Raw genomic sequence first — 20,628 nt, forward strand, 5'->3', positions numbered from 1 at the left:
CATATATATTTATGTGTTATGAGTATATACACATAAATATATATGTATATAATCATATACATATATTTATATTTGCTGCCATCGCTGCGCTTAGGTTCTGTGCCGTCTCTGACGGCATCAGAATGAGGCTCCCATTGGAGCCTATAGAAGTGCGCTCTCATGAGCACAATGCTCGCGTTCGTATTGCTGACAACTTGTAACGCCAGGGCACATTAGTGTGCTCTGATATTACTCAGTGGAGCGCTAATATCGTTTTCATGAAAGCGATACTTAGCGCTCCACTTGTAAGCTGGCCCTAAATGTGCTATTCTTTATCTATGTAGATATAAATAAACACATAGTTTAACTAATGCAAACTTGATGATGTTGCCCTAAATAACTTCACCAGAATTTGTTTTAGGAGTTAACTAAATTGTGGTCGCTATAAGATGTGTTGGAAACCTCTACATTATTTATTAGTCACTGAATATTACATAACATTAATTTTTACAAGAATAAAAAAGGTTTGAGCTGGTATTTAAAAGGGGGGGAGGAGGCTACTGTCACAATCTCACATTATCCCCCCTATTTTATGGTGGCAGGCTAAATTTCACCTTGACAGTAATCTTAACCTGCGTAGAACCTTCTTAGGAATGATTTGTACATAACTGTGTAATCCATTTAGGCTAAATACTTCTCAAATGTCAATTTATTTAGTTCTTTTTGCGTTCACTGTGTTCTGACGGACAGAAGAGAATTTCACCCTGTAGAGGAGGAGAGGGAGAGATGAGTTTCAGTCAAGTGTCAACCACATTAGGAAAAGGAAGTAATAAAGTAGGCAGATTAAGTAATAACAATTTTAAATTCATTGCTCCAAGGCTGAATTTATATTCAAGGTCTGGCACAGGCTATGAAATCTAATTTTCTTTCATGGATGTGTGGTATAATTTTATAATAGTTATAAAAAAAGGTCTTTACTTATTCTGACCAGAAAACTGAAATAACTGTTCGTATAAAAGTAACGTTATCCTGCACCAAAGCCGACATATGATAAACATAGGGTTAATACATTTATCTTTTTGTTTCACATTATTCAGATATTGTTTTATGCTAAAATATTCTTTGCAGTAGATGATATCCACTATAGACTGAAGCATAAAAAACTGTACATCTTAGCAACAAAATATTATTAGTTTGTAAAAATTTGTCAGAAAAGCAAACCAACGCTCACTAAACAAGAAACTGGAATGCAATACAAAATAGAACTAATTTTACAAACTCAATATTCATAGTAAATCAGTAAAGATTTATTGAGCTAATCTTAAATGAAATTATTAATTCATTATCTGGTATAATTTTATTTCTAACTCACAGAACAAATGGTATATTAAGTTATTACTTTACCCAGATAAGAGTTGTTTTTGTTAACTTGTTATTAAAGTTAGTATTATTAATTACATTTTTATATTTTTAAAGACAAGTAACCACAAGATAAAAAGTAAAAAAAAGAAAATTGGATTTTTATTGACATTCACTATATTGTATATCACACAGACAATTCCACTAGCCCACTGTTGGATATGGTGATACTGTAGATTGTAAATCTTGCAATATCAAAAGGATTGTGGTATGGGTAAGGTTTAGCAGCTAGAGAGGGTTGCCTTGCAATGTATAACAGTTCTTCTTTAGGGCCCCGTTCTCTAACGCTCTCTGGTCTGTCTAAGAAGTCTCATCAGTTTTGCTAGTTCCATCAAATAATCTAGTAAATTGTAGCATACGATCTGTTTATCTCACTATGCTTGGTTATGGATGTGAAGAAAAAATAAATATATTATAATATAATACTCAAAAAAACACACTAAAGTTTTTGCACAATTGCATTCCATGTCCTTTGTCAATGTGTTTAATACAGGAGGTAAATGTTAGTGTTAGCACAATTTCTGGAGAACATTCTGGATGTGACATGTCAGCTGGCAATCGTTCATTCGTTGTTATGGGGAGAATTTTTTTTTCTTCTTATATTCAGTATTAGTAGATATGTTACTTTAATACATCTAAATGGTTTAAAGGGACGGTCAAGTCCAAAAAAAACCTTTCATGATTTAAATAGGGCATGCCATTTTAAACAACTTTCCAATTTACTTTTATCACCAATTTTGCTTTGTTAACTTGGTATTCTTAGTTGAAAGCTAAACCTAGGAGGTTCATATGCTAATTTCTTAGACCTTGAAGGCTGCCTCTAATCTGAATGCATTTTGACTACTAGAGGGCGTTAGTTCATGTGTTTCATATAGATAACATTGAGCTCATGCACGTGAATTTACTGAGGAGTGAGCACTGATTGGCTAAAATGCAAGTCTGTCAAATGAACTGAAATAAGGTGGCAGTCTGCAGAGACTTAGATACAAGGTAATTACAGAGGTAAAAAGTGTATTATTATAGCTGTATTAGTTATGCAAAACTGGGGAATGGGTAATTAAGGGATTATTTATCTTTTAAAAAAACAAGAATTCTGGTGTTGACTGTCCCTTTGAAGTGATTTTGAAAAAGGGCAGAACATTACAAAAATTGAATGTCCTTGCACCTTAAATACTACCTTAAACCTGAATTGTGTAAATAAACTTCAGCTAAGATGTTTGCAATTTATGCTATAAAGACATTTATCATTTACATCTATCTATCATTTGAAAGCATATTAACATTTATTATGAAGGCCATTCTATAGAAAATATCTATCCAATTGTACATTTATCTGACTGACTACAGTGGATCTCTAGTCTGGTGAACGATCGCATTTGTTGTTCTGAATGACTTTAACGCTCACATGCTATAGAAAATGTGCTTTATCTCAGCTCATTGAAAATGAAAAGCCAGCGTGTTGGGTATATGTAAGCTCCTGAAATGGGCAGGCCATATCTCTTAACGTAGTATTAAATATCTAGGATGACAATAAAGAATATCAGAGCTAGGGAAAGTAATATAACACTAATTATTCAAGTCAAATTAGGTTGAAAACATAAAAGAGCAATTTAAAGAGCAGAACATGTCCTCTGCTGAATTTAAATGGATTACAGTCATAGAACTATCATATACTAAAGAGTAATAATGATATGTGCTAAGAACGTCACATACTTCTGTGGCTAGTAATAATCACCCATGCCTTTTAGAATTCAGATCTCATTGTGAAATTGTCTGCAGTAAACATGTGTCAATATATTGAGATACCTCGTTAATTCTTATGTTTGGAAGATCTATTGGTTAATATAACTGCTCTGTATACAGCTTGTGGATTTGTTGTATGATACAACCTGAAGATCAAGGCTCTCGGGTTCAGATACAATGACATCAGTTGCTTCCGGGCCATACTTCTTCCGAATTCTGGCGTAGTTTGCTTTGACTTCTATTCTTTGTCTGCTAGCTGAAATTAAAAAAAAAAAGCAAATGTATCAGATGGTGATTAAAGCTCTTCTTATAATATTAAATCAAAATTCATTAAAATGATGGTGGAAATAAGTTTGAGATTAAAATCCTCCATATCGCAAAAGTAAATCAATAGAAATGATTGCACAGGCAATTAGCACATCTAGGCAGGTATCCCTGCTTGCTTTAACCCAGTAAAACTCCGTATACACTGTTACCAATGCACAAGAGGATTCTGGGTAAGATATGCAAATCTGTTTGCTTCAAATACTGTGTTAGCGGTCCATTTTAAATATTGCTTACCGTTTTTCAAAGCATTTAACTTTGAAATGCCTCAATGAATTTGGCTAAAGTTTACATTAAACTGGCAGTCACTACAAACTCGCTAAACTTTGAAAATTTGAAACAAATTGGTTCTGTATTTCTTGAGATATTTACGATTTACATTTTTCAGTATATGGCCATGAGGATATTTACACAAAGCGACAGACCTAAATGGTGTATCAGTCTTCATGAAACCTGGCATGTTATAGATCTCATGGGGTAGATTTAGTCTAGCATCATTTAATGAAAAAAACAAGCAGTATGTACAGATATAAAGCTTCAAAATGACATAGCTTGATTTTGCTCACATGTGCAAAGGAAAAAAAAAGAACCAAATTCAATATTGTTAGCATGAAAAGTTGCTGTTTTCAATATTTGATTTGGATTTCAGAATAATCTGGAGTTTGTATCAATTTGGAAACTGTGATTATCCTAAATTTATATTTAATTTGGAAACTGTGATTATCCTAAATTTATATTTCATTTGGAAGCTGTGATGATCATACACATTTGAGATATCAATAGATAGTTTTAGTTACTGGCTCAGATTGGGAGGAAGATAGACAGCACAAGAGTAAAAATCAGTTTGTTGGCTGATATAGCACCTAGAAGTGGATTTACTTACAGTATATTAGAGCGGACCAAGATTATTATTTTTTTACACACCATTAAAATTATTTTCCTTTAACTCTTTGACGACTGGGTTAATTTGTCTACATCGGAACAACGTTCTGATGTAAACAAATTGAAATCCCACAATCGTCCATGCAATTGAGAGATTTCAATGATGGGATCAAATCAGTGGGGCGTCCCTATGACGCTAGGCACGCCCTCCAGACCATGATCGCATCTAGGAAGCGCCGTTGGCTTCATTCTCCATTTGGCTCTAATTCTCAAATGTTTATATTTTCTATCTTAACCTTTTAAGGCCGTTACAGCGTTCTATTCCATCCTAACGGCGCTAAAGTCTGGCACAGTTTGGATGGAATAGAACGCCATAATGGCCTTAAATGGTTAAGATAGAAAATATAAACATTTGAGAATTAGCCAAATGGAGAATGCACTTTTTTTCATTTGTTTGAGGTTTAAGCACAAACCAATATCTATTAAATATAATTTGCATAGAAAGTGTGTTTGTTAAAGGGACACTGAACCCACATTGTTTTTCTTTCGTGATTCAGATAGAGCATGCACTTTTAAGCAACTTTCTAATTTTCTCCTATTATCAATTTTTCTTCGTTCTCTTGCTATCTTTATTTGAAAAATAAGGAATATAAGCTTTTTTGGTTCAGATCTCTGGACAGCACTTTTTATTGGTGGATGAATTTATCCACCAATTAGCAAGAACAACCCAGATTGTTCACCAAAAATGGGCCGGCATCTAAACTTACATTCTTGCATTTCAAATAAAAATACCAAGAGAATGAAGAAAATTTGATAATAGGAGTAAATTAAAAAGTTGCTTAAAATTTCATGCTTTATCTGAATCACAAAAGAAAAAATTTGGGTTCAGTGTCCCTTTAATAACACATTTAAGCTGTGTTGTTGACAAAGTCTACTTCTCTAATACTTATACTAGTTAATGCAAAAATGCCATTTGTTTTTTGTAAATTTATTTATTATGCATTAGAGATCAGATTGAATTGTCCTAAATTCAGAAAGAGAGTAACAACACATTTGTGTACATGATTTAAAGACAAGCAAATGTACAAACACACTTACTATATTGTATGATGGACTAACGTTATCCTTTGTATGTGATATCATTGTTCAATGTAAAAATATTAAAGGATTTAAAGGGATATAAAACCCAAAAATGTTCTTTTTTGAGTGACAGAGCATACAATTTTTTTAAAAAGTTTCCAATTTACTTCTATTATTAAATTTGTTTTGTTCCAATGCTATTCTTTGTTGAAGATATACCTAGGTAAGTGTCTGGAGCACTAGATGGCAGGAAATAGTGCTGCCATCTAGTGCTCTTGCAAATGAATAACCCTATAAAGTGTTCCAGACACGTGCACACTCCTGACCTTACATCCCTGATTTTTAACAAAAGATGCCAAGAGAACAAAGAAAATTTAATAATAGAATAAATTAGTAAATTGTTTAAAATTACATGCCCTATCTGAATAACGAAAGTTTGTTTTGGACTAGACTGTCCCTTTAAACTCTGCACTTCTCCCACTAAATTCTACATCACAAATTTTCCAGGAGGTATGTCTAGAAGTACAACGACAAGAAGTGTACATTTTAACAAATTGATCTACCAAATCACTGAAAATATTGAATCACCAAAGAGATATGATGAATCCGTTCCCCTACTTATATAGCCTTTACTAGGTTTTCATCCATAAATCTAGATATTTGCAGCAGAACAACCATCATCTTGGTGAAAATCCTTGAAGCTTTTGCCAGGCAAATGAGAACAAGAAAAATCACTCAAGAGTTCTAAATCAATTGCCTGAATGCTCTGCCCGTCACTGGATCTAAAACTAATAAATTAAGAATTTTTGTGAAGAACAACTAAGAAAGCCCATAAGATAATTTAGGGGAACAACATTTTATAGGCAGGTTTTGAGAGTTTCAACAGCCAAGTTCCTTGAATATATTTCTTAACCTGCTTCCAACAGCATGGGGTTGCACAAAATCCACTGGATCATCAGACATCTAAAGAAGTATTTGATGCAAATGACTTTAACCTCTGTATAGACTCATCCTATAGACTTGAATTACAAGTGAGTTTTATTAGTCATTAAAACAATCTCCATAAGTGAATCACAAAGAAACATCATGGTTGTAGGTAAAATAACAGCAGAAACAGTAAAGAGTTTGCAAAAATAAATAAATAGTATAGTGCAGATATATGGAGCCGGTATATTGACGATGAACTCATGATTAACAAGTGGCACAATTAGTCTGAAAAGAGCACAATGAACTCGTAACTTGATCTTCTCACAAAATATCCCACTGCCTGTTCCTCCAACTTAATAAATGGTTTAGAAATGAGAGAGTATAGTTATAGTCCATATATACTGCTAAGCAGGGTGGATTTGATTTAAATCCCTATCAAGAAGACTCAATTTAAAAACATGGTTTTCTACCAAAAGGTTTCATTTTTAGGATAATAACTTTTCAGATTATTTTTCCAGTTATAGCATAATATTACTGATTTAGTTATATACCATTAAAAATACATAGATAGATCATTGAAATGAATTAAGTTAATGGACGGTGAACTATCTCTAGTTTAATAGATTCATATTTGATCAACTTTTCAGCTGTACTTTATTGAAAGTAGAAAAATAATGATTACCTTAATAATAATTGAAATAGCTTTATTTAACTTAAATAGTATTCTATTCCATTTTTAATGTTTCCCCCTCTCTCCTCCCACTTAGGTCCTTGTGCAGATCTATTTTCATATTTTTTATCTATTCAGTAGAGCATCACTCTACATCAACAAAAGATACCAAAAAAATGAAGCAAATTTGATAACAGAAATTATTCTGAAATCTAATTGTATGCTGTATCTGATTCATGAAAGAAAAAAAATGGGTTTATGTCCCTTTAAGGTCCATTTCTCAACTCTTCATGTTTACTTTATAACATTTTTTTTTGTGAAATTTTTGCAGACACAAATTCACAGTTTTGAGAACTACAAAACCAATAATATATTATAATATCTTCAAGATACAAAAAATGCCACAAATAATCTTAGCTTATTTTATGACCTTGTGAATATGGATTAATGGAATTCATTTACCAAACAATTTAACATTACATCCATGAATATACAGCCTCTTGCTACATAATTAAAAACTAATCCTTATTCCAGGATGCATAACCTTTTGGATTTTTATCCACCCTACCCCTGATGAGTCACCCAAATAAAACTCTTAGTGCAGTCTGTTCTCCCTTGCTCCAAATAGGTAAAAACAGAAGAAAAAAGGCAGAAAGAAAATGGTGTTTTATACAGGAAGAGAGCCATATGCATGGCACAAGTTATTTCAGCATTTATGAGAACTAATGCTAATAAAGGAACAATGCACATGGGGCATGGTGAAAAAATATAGTAATTGACAGGACACACCCTTTGTAAAACTGCCCATGGCTCTAGTAGCATATGTAGGAAATTGAAGTATGCACATAATTCTCTAGCACGTGCTGAGAGTGCTCGGTGTCATCAAGTACTGGTATCAATAACATATGTTACATGGCTCTAGTACATACATACACACACACATATATATATATATATATATATATATATATATACACACACACATACATAATGTATATTTTGAAAGAGAACATTTTCTATAGTACAAGAAAGATGCGGCTTCACTGACTATGGTGGAGCTTAAAGGAATATTAAATTGAACAGAATAGCATAATCATAAATGCATAATAAATTGACAATGCAAAAGCACTTTGTCTGCATTTCAAATGAGTAGTACATTTTTTTTTTCTGACAAATTTCAAAGTTAGCTCAATTTCCCTTCCCCCTGCATCATGTGATGCTAATCACAAAATGCATATACATAAATACTGTGAATTCTCGCACAGTAGAAGCTGGTACCTTAGAAAAGTGTGCATATAAAAAGGGTGTGCACATTTTGATAATAGAAGTGACTTAGAAAGTTTTTTACAATTGCATGCTGCAGCTGAATCATAAACATTTAATTTTGGCTTTAGTGTTCCTTTAAAGGACATTTAATTACGGTAGAATTGCAGAATTGGCAGATGCATAATAGCAAGACAATGCAATAGCACTTACTGTGAATTTCATATAAGCAGTAGATTTTTTTCTCAACATTTTTAAAATGTACTTTAATTCGCTGGCACCCTGTATCATGTGACAGCCATCAGCCAATCAGACTCATACACATATAAACTGTGGTGCCACCAAAATGAAAGTAGATTGAAAAGTGTCTTAAAACGGCATGCTCTATTTTGACTTGATTGTCCCTTTCACTAACAATTTGCATCTGTGACAAGGGGCAGGTACAATTTTTTATGATTTCCAACATTTTTGAGTTGCAGTTATAGCAAGATTTCTGTGAGATAGTAGTTTCACAAATTAAATCAACGCCTTTGACTTTGCAAGATTTCCTTTCTAAATGACTACAGTAACATTTTATTGCACAATTTCAACAGTATTTTAAATCACAACATGCCATTCTTGTGTGTGTTTTAAACAAAATCCCTTTTCTCATAAAGTTGCAAAGAAAATGTTATTTTGAAACAAAATACTTCATATATATTTTTTTTTCAACCATGATTTCATCTTTCAGTAGCTGTGTACACTCTGTGAAATAGCTGCATCGTCTAAATATTTTCCTATGTCAATATATGTGAAACGCCAGATATGCACATGTAACAAATTAGAAGTTTAATAAGAATATACTGAAAGTGAGGCAGAGCATAAATAAAAACATAATGGTGGTGAGAGTCCACAATACATTACTCCTGAAAGTTCCCTGCCAATAGGAGGAGGCAACAATTCCCCAACCCCAAGAGCTCTATAAAACCCCTCCCACCTTACTGATACATATGCCTGACCTATAGCCAAGCCAAAAAGGTAGGAAAAGAAATAAAAGTAAAAAAATAGGTGCAGGGAAAAAAAGATGTGCTCAAAAAATAAACCAACACCAAACCAGGTGGGGTCTCATGAACTCTCTCCACCATAAAATAAATGAATTTATCAGGTAACAAATTATGCTTTGTTTCATACAAGTGATGAGAGTCCATGATCCATTACTCCTGGTAACTAATACCCGACGTGCGTCAAAAGAGGTATACTCTCGAAAACTGGCGTGTGTTTAAAAATATATGCACAAAGAACGCCTACGTGCATTAAACATAAAAAAAGGTTTCAAAGGGGAATTAGCTTTGCAATATGTCAGGCTGAGTTATCAGTGAGATGGGAGGGGTTTTATAGAGCTCTTGGAGTTTGGGAATCTTTGCCTCCTCACAGTGGCAGGAAAGAGAAATTCCCAGGAGTAATGGATTGTGGACTCTCACCAACTGCATGAAAGAAAGCTGGACACCTCACCTGCTTTTAAGGAGGTATCCTTATCAGTCGTATGATTCTGGGCGTTTAACCAAGGATGTAGCTAGTGTTCAGTGTGCTGCATAGTTTCTTAGCCCTTAAAGGCTGCCTCTTATCTGAATGCATTTTGACAGTTTTTCACAGCTAGAGGGCGTTAGTTCATGTATGCCATATAGATAACATTGTGCTCATACCTGTGGAGTTACCTAGGAGCCAACACTGATTGGCTAAAATGCAAGTCTGTCAAAAGAACTGAAATAAGGGGGCAGTCTGCAGAAGCATAGATACAAGGTAATCACAGAGGTAAAAAGTATATTATTATAACTGTGTTAGTTATGCAAAATTGGGGAATGGGTAACAGAGGGATTATCTATCTTTTTAAACAATAAAAATTCTGTTTTAGCCTGTTACTTTAACAAAGATAAGCCTTCTTCTGATTGGTTCACAAGCCATTTCAATCATCAGCTGCATCCCTAACTGAAGAGGCACAGGGCATTCCAGGAGTGTGAATTAAAATATGTGCTTACACATATTGTGTGTGTGTGTATTGGGGGGGGGGGGGGGGGTTAAGACAATAATAAAGAAGGGACTTGACTCTAACAAAATACAGCATTAAATATTAGAATGTCCCTTTAAGGAAATAAGGAACACATAACCCAGGCGGTAATAAGGAGGTTAAACATTGATTTAGTTATATTGGCAGCTACAAGCAGAGATGCTGTGAGTTGTACAGTTTTTATCATGTGCTTTTACGTGCAGAACATACCCTATATCTACTTCTGGATAAATCCAGAAACTGTGCAAAATATTAGGCATAATCCAGGAGGATATATGGTACCTGCTTTGCTCATGAACGCCTCTCCAGCTGATACACATAGAACCATGTCCTTTTTAATTTCATCCCAGGATGTCACTTCTTCCCCATTAGGAGTATAAAGTACTTTGGCTAAATGATGCTGCATGTTTAATCGAGATGCACAGTTATCCAGCAACTGCAACAAACACAAAAACAAAATACATTCATCTGCTTTAGCCCAGTTTACAGCAGCCCAGTGAACAATCAAAATAGAATGGAAAGAACTCTCCCCTTTCTTAAAATAAACCCATGGCCACAGTGGTGGAGAAAAGAAACTTTATGTATTTGCAACAATTTACTCTACTGGGCAAACATGTGGGGCCACAGATCAGTATTTTAGAAGCCTTAAAGGGACATCCAACCCAAATTTTTTCTTTCACGATTCAAATAGAGAATACAATTATAAACAACTTTCCAATTTACATCTATTATCTAATTAGCTTCAGAGGTCTGCATATAACCCTCGGCACAATAGTTAGCCATCCCTACTATAACATATAAGGATAGTGTTAAACTGAAGAACATGTCTGCCTCTCTCACAAGGTCAGCAATGTTTAGCAGCATGAAATACCAAGGGGTAGATTTACCAAAGGTTGAGCGGACATGATTCGCTGTAGTGAATCATGTCCACCCGACCTCGCATATGCTGTCGGAATTTAACGTTGCACAAGCATTTCTAGTGAAATGCTTGTGCAATGCCACCCCTTCTCACTGGCTGCCAATTGGTCGCTAGCAGAGGGTGTCAATCATCCCGATCGCGATTATTTGCCTGCCACCTAAAAGGTCGCAGAGAAGTTAAAGGGACAGTCAAGTCCCAAAAGAACTTTCATGATTTAAATAGGGCATGTAATTTTAAACAACTTCCCAATTTACTTTTATCACCAATTTTGCTTTGTTCTCTTGGTATTCTTAGTTGAAAGCTAAACGTAGGCGGTTCATATGCTAATGTCTTAGACTTTGAAGACTGCCTCTAATCTGAATGCATTTTGACCACTAGAGGGCATTAGTTCATGTGTTTCATATAGATAACATTGAGCTCATGCACGTGAAGTGACCTAGGAGTGAGCACTGATTGGCAAAATGCAAGTTTGTTTTTTTAAAAGAACTGAAATAAAGGGGCAGTCAGCAGAAGCTTGGATACAATGCAATTACAGAGGTAAAATATGTATTATTATTACTGTGTTGGTTATGCAAAAATGGGGAATGGGTAATAAAGGGAATATCTTTCTTTTTAAACTAAAAAAATTCTGGTGTTGACCGTCCCTTTAAGGAGCAGCGGTCTTACGACCGCTGCTTCTTAACTTCTGTTTCTGGTCGGGACATCGATGCAGCATCCGCTGCTCAATAAATCTACCCCCTAAATCTTAGTACTTGAACCACCAAAAGCAACATATCCTGCTGCAATGATTATGGTACCAAGCTGCTCTGTGAATAATCTGCCCCTTCAAGATGGCGAATGCACGCCCTGCCCAAACCCACCTAGTTGGAATATTAAGCAACCCCACCTTAAAGGGACATTAACAAGCATATTGAGGTTATTCCCCACCTACTTCTAGTCATGGGTGCCGCCATGTTGAAATTTATCTTTCTTGCATTACCAGTGCTGATCTGTTTGCACATGTGCAGCAACTCTCCTTCAGATACCTGCACTGTAATCAAGGTTCCAAAATGGCAGCACCCATGATTAGACGGAGGTGCATGACATTTATTTAGTGCTTAGTGTCCCTTTAAACTCTGATTCAAGACTCTATTGTAACATGTAGGGAGTCAATATATAACCTCATTTGAATTTAGATGTATTAATGGGGGAACCTCTGGTACGGCAGCCATAGAAGGTTGTTGTATTGGTAGTAGGGTTTGCGAACCAGCTGGTATTTTTAGGTTCAGGTCAATATAGATAATATGGAATAAATATAGAAATAAAGGTCCTGTCAATGTGAAACTTCTCTTATTTGTGTTAGAATCTAATTATAAGCAAATAATACTTTAAAATAAGTCCTAGCAGCTTCAGTTTCAGAGTTATACTGTGTACGTGTGTATGCTAACTTATGCAAATTAGCATGGCCAGTATTTTCTTTTTCCAAAACAGGTGACAACCCTAACTGGTGGCTGTGCAGAAATTATTCACTGGATTTTGGTACTGTGTCTGACAGCAACAAATATTTATGCTATATCTGCTCAATACTCTGTCTATCTACTTGTTGGTTACAACTCTAATTACCCCCTCAAGTGATCTGGGTAAGAGGTTAAAGGGACAGTATACACTCATTTTCATATAACTGCATGTAATAGACACTACTATAAAGAATAAGATGCACAGATACTGATATAAAAATCCAGTATAAAACTTTATAGTTTAAAAACTTACTTAGAAGTTCTCAGTTTAGCTCAGTTGAAAAGGTAGCTGGAAAGCCCACTGCAAGTGGGAAATAAGACACTCCCCCCCTCCCCCTTCTTTTGCATATGAAAAGACCCTTTACACAAACAGGAGCACGCTGGAGAAGGTATCTGACGGTATTCGCATAAAACTTTGGGGCTTGGTTAGGAGTCTGAAAATCAGATCAATGTTATTCAAATATAAGCAAAACTATACATTTTTTTTTAAAAAAACACTTTATGGGCTATATAAATAGATCATCTACAAAACATTTATGCAAAGAAAAAATGAGTGTATAATGTCCCTTTAAGTAAAACCGCCTTTATATAAGTAAATTCTTTTGGATCAGTTTGTTATAACTAAAAGCCATACAACACTTTTATCTAACCTGCGCTATGGTGATTACTGCATTCATTCATATTAATTTATATTTGCTAATTTGTGTTGCTTATTTTGTAGTTGATACTAAATTGTTTTTATGTTTTCTTATTATAATACAGAGATTTGTCTTTTTTTTAAAGGTATGGGGCGCGATCTGATAAACGTCGGAGTTTGCGGCGCAAGCGAGGGAACCTGCGTCGCCCGCAGTTTCAGCTCGCAACTCGAGCTATCCCATATAAGGCGCCGTCAGATGCTAAAGTGCCGTAAGTCTGACAAACCAGCGATGTCCAGAAATCTGCGCAAGTACAAATTTCTGGCGTCGCCAGTGACTTACGGCACATTAGAAACTGCTGGCGCCTACAAAACCTGACTAAAGTCTAAATCACCCGCACTGTCTAACACGCCTCCCTAACATAGCCCGACACGTCTAACCCTCTATCCGCTATCCCCCTCCCTATCCTAACAATAAAATATGTATTAACCCCAAAACCACCGCTCCCAAACCCCGCCGCAACCTAATAAAGTTATTAACCCCTAAACCGCCTCCAGCTATATTAAATCTATAACCCCCTAGTGAGCCCCTACCCCGCCGCTATCGATTTTAAAATTATTAAACCCTAATCTAATCCCCCTACACCGCCGCCAGCTATATTAAATCTATAACCCCCTAAAGTGAGCCCCTACCCCGCCGCTATCTATTTTAAAATTATTAACCCCTAATCTAATCCCCCTACACCGCCGCCAGCTATATTAACTATATTAACCCTAATTATATTAGGGTTAATATAGTTAATATCGTTATTATAATATATATATATATATATATATATATATATATATATATATATATATATATATATATAAAGTATAACAACCCTATCTAACTCTAACATCCCTAACTAAACTCTTATTAAAATAAATCTAATATTAATATTATTAATTAAAATATTCCTATTTAAATCTAAATACTTACCTATAAAATAAACCCTAAGATAGCTACAATATAATTAATAATTACATTATAGCTATGTTAGGGTTTATATTTATTTTACAGGTAAATTGTTAATTATTTTAACTAGGTATAATAGCTATTAAATAGTTATTAACTATTTAATAGCTACCTAGTTAAAATAATTACCCAATTACCTGTAAAATAAATCCTAACCTAAGATACAAATACACCTACACTATCAATAAATTAAAGAAACTACAAATATCTATCTAAAAATACAATTATATAAACTAAACTAAATTACAAAAACAAACAAACACTAAATTACAAAAAATAAAAAAAAGATTACAAGATTTTTAAGCTAATTACACCTATTCTAAGCCCCCTAATAAAATAATTCCCTACCCTATTCTAAATTAAAAAAAGTTCAACCAATCAGCCAATCGGATTGAACTTGAATCTGATTGGCTGATTCAATCAGCCAATCAGATTTTTCTACCTTAATTCCGATTGGCTGATAGAATCCTATCAGCCAAACGGAATTCGACGGACACCATCTTGGATGATGTCATTTAAAGGAACCTCATTCGTCGGGAAGTCGTCGTGCCGGATGGATGCTCCGCGGTGGAGGAGTGAAGTAAGAAGATTGAAGATGCCGATTTGCTTGAAGACATCGCCGATGGAAGAAGACTCTCTGCCGCTTGCTTCAAGACATCGCCCGGATGGAAGAAGACTTCACTGCCGCTTGCTGGAAGACATCGCCCGGATCGGATGAGGAGTTTGGCCCGGCTGGGTGAATACAAGGTAGGGAGATCTTCAGGGGGGTAGTGTTTGGTTTATTTAAGGGGGGTTTGGGTTAGATTAGGGGTATGTGGGTGGTGGGTTGTAATGTTGGGGGGTGGTATTGTGTTTTTTTTTTTCAGGCAAAAGAGCAGTTTTCTTTGGGGCATGCCCCCACAAAAGGCCCTTTTAAGGGCTGGTAAGGTAAAAGAGCTTTGAACTTTTTTTAATTTAGAATAGGGTAGGGAATTTTTTTATTTTGGGGGGCTTTATTATTTTATTAGGGGGCTTAGAATAGGTGTAATTAGCTTAAAAATCTTGTAATCTTTTTTTTATTTTTTGTAATTTAGTGTTTGTTTTTTTGTAATTTAGTTTAGTTTATTTAATTGTATTTTTAGATAGATATTTGTAGTTTATTTAATTTATTGATAGTGTAGGTGTATTTGTAACTTAGGTTAGGATTTATTTTACAGGTAATTGGGTAATTATTTTAACTAGGTAGCTATTAAATAGTTAATAACTATTTAATAGCTATTATACCTAGTTAAAATAATTAACAATTTACCTGTAAAATAAATATAAACCCTAACATAGCTACAATGTAATTATTAATTACATTGTAGCTATCTTAGAGTTTATTTTATAGGTAAGTATTTAGATTTAAATAGGAATATTTTAGTTTATAATATGAATTAGATTTATTTAATAAGATTTTAGTTAGGGGTGTTAGGGTTAGATAGAGTTAATATAGTTTATATAAATACTATAGTAACTATATTAACTATATTAACCCTAATATAATTAGGGTTAATATAGTTAATATATATAATATAATAACTATATTAACTATAATATACTTAGGGTTAATATAGATAATATAGCTGGTGGCGGGGTAGGTAGATTAAATTAGGGGTTAATAATTTTAATATAGATGGCGGCGGTGTAAGGGGTTCACATTAGGGGATAGATCAGTTAGATAGTGGCGGTTTTAGGGGCTCACAGTAGGGGGTTAGTTTATGTAGATGGCGGCGGTTTAGGGGTTAAATACTTTATTAGGGATTGCGGCGGGGGATCGCGGTTGACAGGGAGATAGACATTGCGCATGCGTTAGGTGTTAGGTTTTATTTAGCAGATCGCGGTTGACAGGGAGATAGACATTGCGCATGCGTTAGGTGTTAGGTTTTATTTAGCAGATCGCGGTTGACAGGGAGATAGACATTGCGCATGCGTTAGGTGTTAGGTTTATTTTAGCAGCCAGTTTAGGGGGTTACGGGGCTCCAATAGTCAGCGTAAGGCTTCTTACGGCTGCTTTTTGTGGCGAGGTGAAAATGGAGTAAGATTTCTCAATTTTCGCCACGTAAGTCCTTACGCTGTATATTGGATACCAAACTGCGCGGGTTTGGTATACCTGCCTATGGCCCAAAAAACTACGGGCGACGGCAGAGATATACGCGCGTAACTTCTAGGTTACGCCGTATATAGGATACCAAACCCGCGCAAATATTGGCGTCGCCAGCTTTTGCGGGCGACGATTTTTATCGGATCGACCCCATGGTCTTTATCTGGAACACCAATACAAATGTAAAAAAAACAGTAGTGGTACTAATATGATAACCTTACACAAATGGAATACAGCAAAGACTTAAATGGCCCTTTAAAAACAATCACCAGCACCCAATTTGTCCCACTTCATTCTCTTCCCACCCTTAAAGAGACATAACACAGGAGCTAGCTGCTGATTGGTGGCTGCACTTAGACCTCCTATTATTGGCTTACCAATGTGTTAGCTAGCTCCCAATAGTGCATTGCTGCTGCTTCAATAAAGGATACCAAGAGAATGAAGCAAAATTGATAATTAAAGTAAATTGGAATGTTGTTTAAAATTGTATGTACTATCTGAATCATGAAGGAGAAAAAATGGGTTTCATGTCCCTTTAAGGAGCTGCTCTATGTATTCATTGTTATATTACTATTAGCTGGTGTGACTGCTCTGTGTAGTGCTATCAAACAGGTTTAATTTAATGTAAACATAACTGAAACATAGAGCCTGAAACACTGGTAATGTGTAATCATATAGAAACATACATCTGAAGGACAAATTACACTCACCTCTTCCATAGATCTGCCCCAGGCAAATACCCCTTGATCTACGCTACCACCATTTAAATAAGCGCACACTCTCTTCATAGTCAGACTGGTGTAAAGCCCTTTCTGACTGGAGTCTGTGTTGGTAGCAAGCAGAGGAGAGTTCTTCATATGCTGAGCTTGAATATCCGAAAGATGCATCTTAGGAAACAGGTGGGAGGAACCAGATATATTATGTTAACTTTATGAGAGGCAGGATGATAAAACATGTACTGTTAGATTAATTGAATAAACAAATATCTGTAAATGGTCATGCGAAACGTTTGCCATATCTTTCTCTTTAGAAATCTGTATTTATGTTTAAAACTAGTTTTCCCTTAACCATGAAGAGGGAAAGCTAGAGTGGCGCACAAGGCTGAGTTCACACACAGATATATGGAAAAATAAAAACCATATAATATAAAATAAATATATCAGCAAAAATTAATACTATTATAAATGAATAATCTTAAAAATCAAGTAAATGAGGGGTTACATTTAATATACAGATCACAATGAATATTCAGACAGTACAATAAATTCCTAAAACATAATATATGACACACACCTTTTCCTTATAGTTTTCCCTTTACCGACTTACACAGTTCAGCTAAAGAAAATAATGTAATGGTTGAGATTACAATAGAGGGGCAATTAATAGCAGCTGTGACATCCCTGCCAGTTTCACTTGCATCTCATGAGCTAAATCACTTTAAAATGCCTTTAAAGGGACAGTCTAGTCAGAATTAAACTTTCATGATTGAGTTTAAAAAAACTTTTATCATCAAATTTGCTTTGTTCTCTTAGCATTCTTAGTTGAAAGCTAAACCTAGGTATGCTCATATGCTGATTTCTAAGCCCTTGAAGGCCGCCTCTTATCTCAATGCGTTTGACAGTTTTTCACAACTAGAGGTTGTTAGTTCACGTGTGCCATGCAGATAACATTGTGCTCACGCACGTGGAGTTACCTAGGAGTCAGCACTGATTGGCTAAAATGCAAGCCTGTCAAAATTTCTGAAATGAGGGGGCAGTCTGCAGAGGCTTAGATACAAGGTAATCACATAGGTAAAAAGTATATATTTTTTTTTTAAATCTTTTATTTGTTGCATAAGCCATCAAAAAATAATACAATCATACTGATCAAATGATATCTGCCACGCAGGGCACAATAACAAACTTTATATCAGAAATAAATTGCAAGAAATTTAACAATTTTGTATCATCCTATATTATAAAAGACAAGAGTTTGTCTGAAGCCGTCATGTGCAGTTCAGACAAACTCTTGCCGCTGATCGCACGCGCACCCTTGGCCAGCTGTTGATACTTCGCACGCGCGCACTCTCCCACCCACTTAGCATGTTTGTTAGCACTTTGACCCCCCTTGCTGCGCACGCACACTCACAAAACTGATTTGAGCACGCGCACGCGCACGCGAACCCTAGCCGCCTATCACACCCTCGCACTAGCCGTTGACAACCCACTTAGCCTACTAGCCTATCACATGCGCACGCGCACGCGAACCCACGCGCACGCAACTAGCCTAGCCGCCTATCACACCCTCGCACTAGCCGTTGACAACCCACTTAGCAAATAGCCGTTGAAAGCAGCTGATCAGAGACAGGGGAGAGGGAGAGAGGGAGACAGGGGAGAGGGAGACAGGGGAGAGGGAGACAGGGGAGAGGGAGAGAGAGACAGGGGAGAGGGAGACAGGGGAGAGGTTGAGAGAGACAGGGGAGAGGGAGACAGGGGAGAGGGAGACAGGGGAGAGGGAGACAGGGGAGAGGGAGACAGGGGAGAGGGAGAGAGGGGAGAGGGGGAGAGGGAGACAGGGGAGAGGGAGACAGGGGAGAGGGAGACAGGGGAGAGGGAGACAGGGGAGAGGGAGACAGGGGAGAGGGAGAGAGGGAGACAGGGGAGAGGGAGACAGGGGAGAGGGAGACAGGGGAGAGGGTGAGAGGGGAGAGGGAGACAGGGGAGAGGGAGACAGGGGAGAGGGAGACAGGGGAGAGGGAGACAGGGGAGAGGGAGACAGGGGAGAGGGAGACAGGGGAGAGGGAGAGAGAGACAGGGGAGAGGGAGACAGGGGAGAGGGAGACAGGGGAGAGGGAGACAGGGGAGAGGGAGACAGGGGAGAGGGAGACAGGGGAGAGGGAGAGAGGGAGACAGGGGAGAGGGAGACAGGGGAGAGGGAGACAGGGGAGAGGGAGACAGGGGAGAGGGAGACAGTGGAGAGGGAGACAGGGGAGAGGGAGACAGGGGAGAGGGAGACAGGGGAGAGGGAGACAGGGGAGAGGGAGAGAGGGGAGAGGGAGACAGGGGAGAGGGAGAGAGGGGAGAGGGAGACAGGGGAGAGGGAGACAGGGGAGAGGGAGAGAGGGGAGAGAGGGGAGAGGGAGACAGGGGAGAGGGAGACAGGGGAGAGGGAGACAGGGGGACAAGGGAGAGGGAGAGAGAGACAGGGGAGAGGGAGAGAGAGACAGGGGAGAGGGAGACAGGGGAGAGGGAGACAGGGGAGAGGGAGACAGGGGAGAGGGTGAGAGAGACAGGGGAGAGGGAGACAGGGGAGAGGGAGAGGGAGACAGGGGAGAGGGTGAGAGAGACAGGGGAGAGGGAGACAGGGGAGAGGGTGAGAGAGACAGGGGAGAGGGAGACAGGGGAGAGGGTGAGAGAGACAGGGGGGGAGAGAGAGAGACAGGGGGGGGGAGAGAGAGACAGGGGGGGAGAGAGAGAGAGGGGAGAGAGAGAGACAGACAGGGGAGAGAGAGAGAGACAGGGGGGAGGAGAGAGAGGCAGGGGAGTGAGAGAGAGACAGGGGAGTGAGAGTGAGAGTGAGACAGGGGAGTGAGAGTGAGAGAGACAGGGGGGATAGAGTGAGAGAGACAGGGGGGAGAGAGTGAGAGAGACAGGGGGGAGAAAGAGGGGAGAGAGAGATAGGGCACAGAGAGAGAGAGAATATAAAAATAAAAATAAACCACACGGCCCGTGTGAACGGGCTTTAGGACTAGTTTCTCCATAATTTGTCAGTATCTAAACAAAGACTTGGCTTAGAATTTGGTAAAAAGTATATTAATATAACTGTGTTGGTTATGCAAAACTGGGGAATTGGTAATAAAGGGATTAGCAATCTTTTTAAACAATAAAAATTCTGGAGTAGACCGTCCCTTTACTGGTTGTGTTACAAATAGGTCACCAATATAGGGCCATAACAGTCGAAAAATTGTATGTTCTAATTCATTAGATCTGTCGACCCCACACTACTGTGTGTTTAATCCATGCACAAGGGTTAAACCACAAATTAGAAGTGCTGCTCGCGTCACATGGAGCACTGCTGGTCCCACATGAACCGACACTGATCTAATCAGCAGCACTAGGCGCGTGATTCA

The 20,628-nt window shown here is 37.3% G+C and overlaps 1 protein-coding gene across 1 annotated transcript in view; it reads right to left on the reverse strand.

The window, feature by feature from the left end:
• Nucleotides 1-474: 474 nt before the first annotated feature.
• The window catches only part of DCDC1 (doublecortin domain containing 1), a 229,007-nt gene continuing 208,853 nt past the window's right edge, over nucleotides 475-20,628 (reverse strand). Inside the window, exons 16-19 of the mRNA XM_053689318.1 lie at nucleotides 17,231-17,407; nucleotides 10,614-10,767; nucleotides 3,288-3,397; nucleotides 475-743 (exon numbers count right to left, since the gene is read on the reverse strand). Coding sequence (XP_053545293.1) covers nucleotides 693-743; nucleotides 3,288-3,397; nucleotides 10,614-10,767; nucleotides 17,231-17,407 — 492 coding nt within the window. The 3' untranslated portion in view covers nucleotides 475-692. The remainder of the gene's footprint in view (nucleotides 744-3,287; nucleotides 3,398-10,613; nucleotides 10,768-17,230; nucleotides 17,408-20,628) is intronic.

Source organism: Bombina bombina, chromosome 7, assembly GCF_027579735.1.
Source record: "Bombina bombina isolate aBomBom1 chromosome 7, aBomBom1.pri, whole genome shotgun sequence".
In the NCBI taxonomy this organism is placed as follows: domain Eukaryota; kingdom Metazoa; phylum Chordata; class Amphibia; order Anura; family Bombinatoridae; genus Bombina; species Bombina bombina.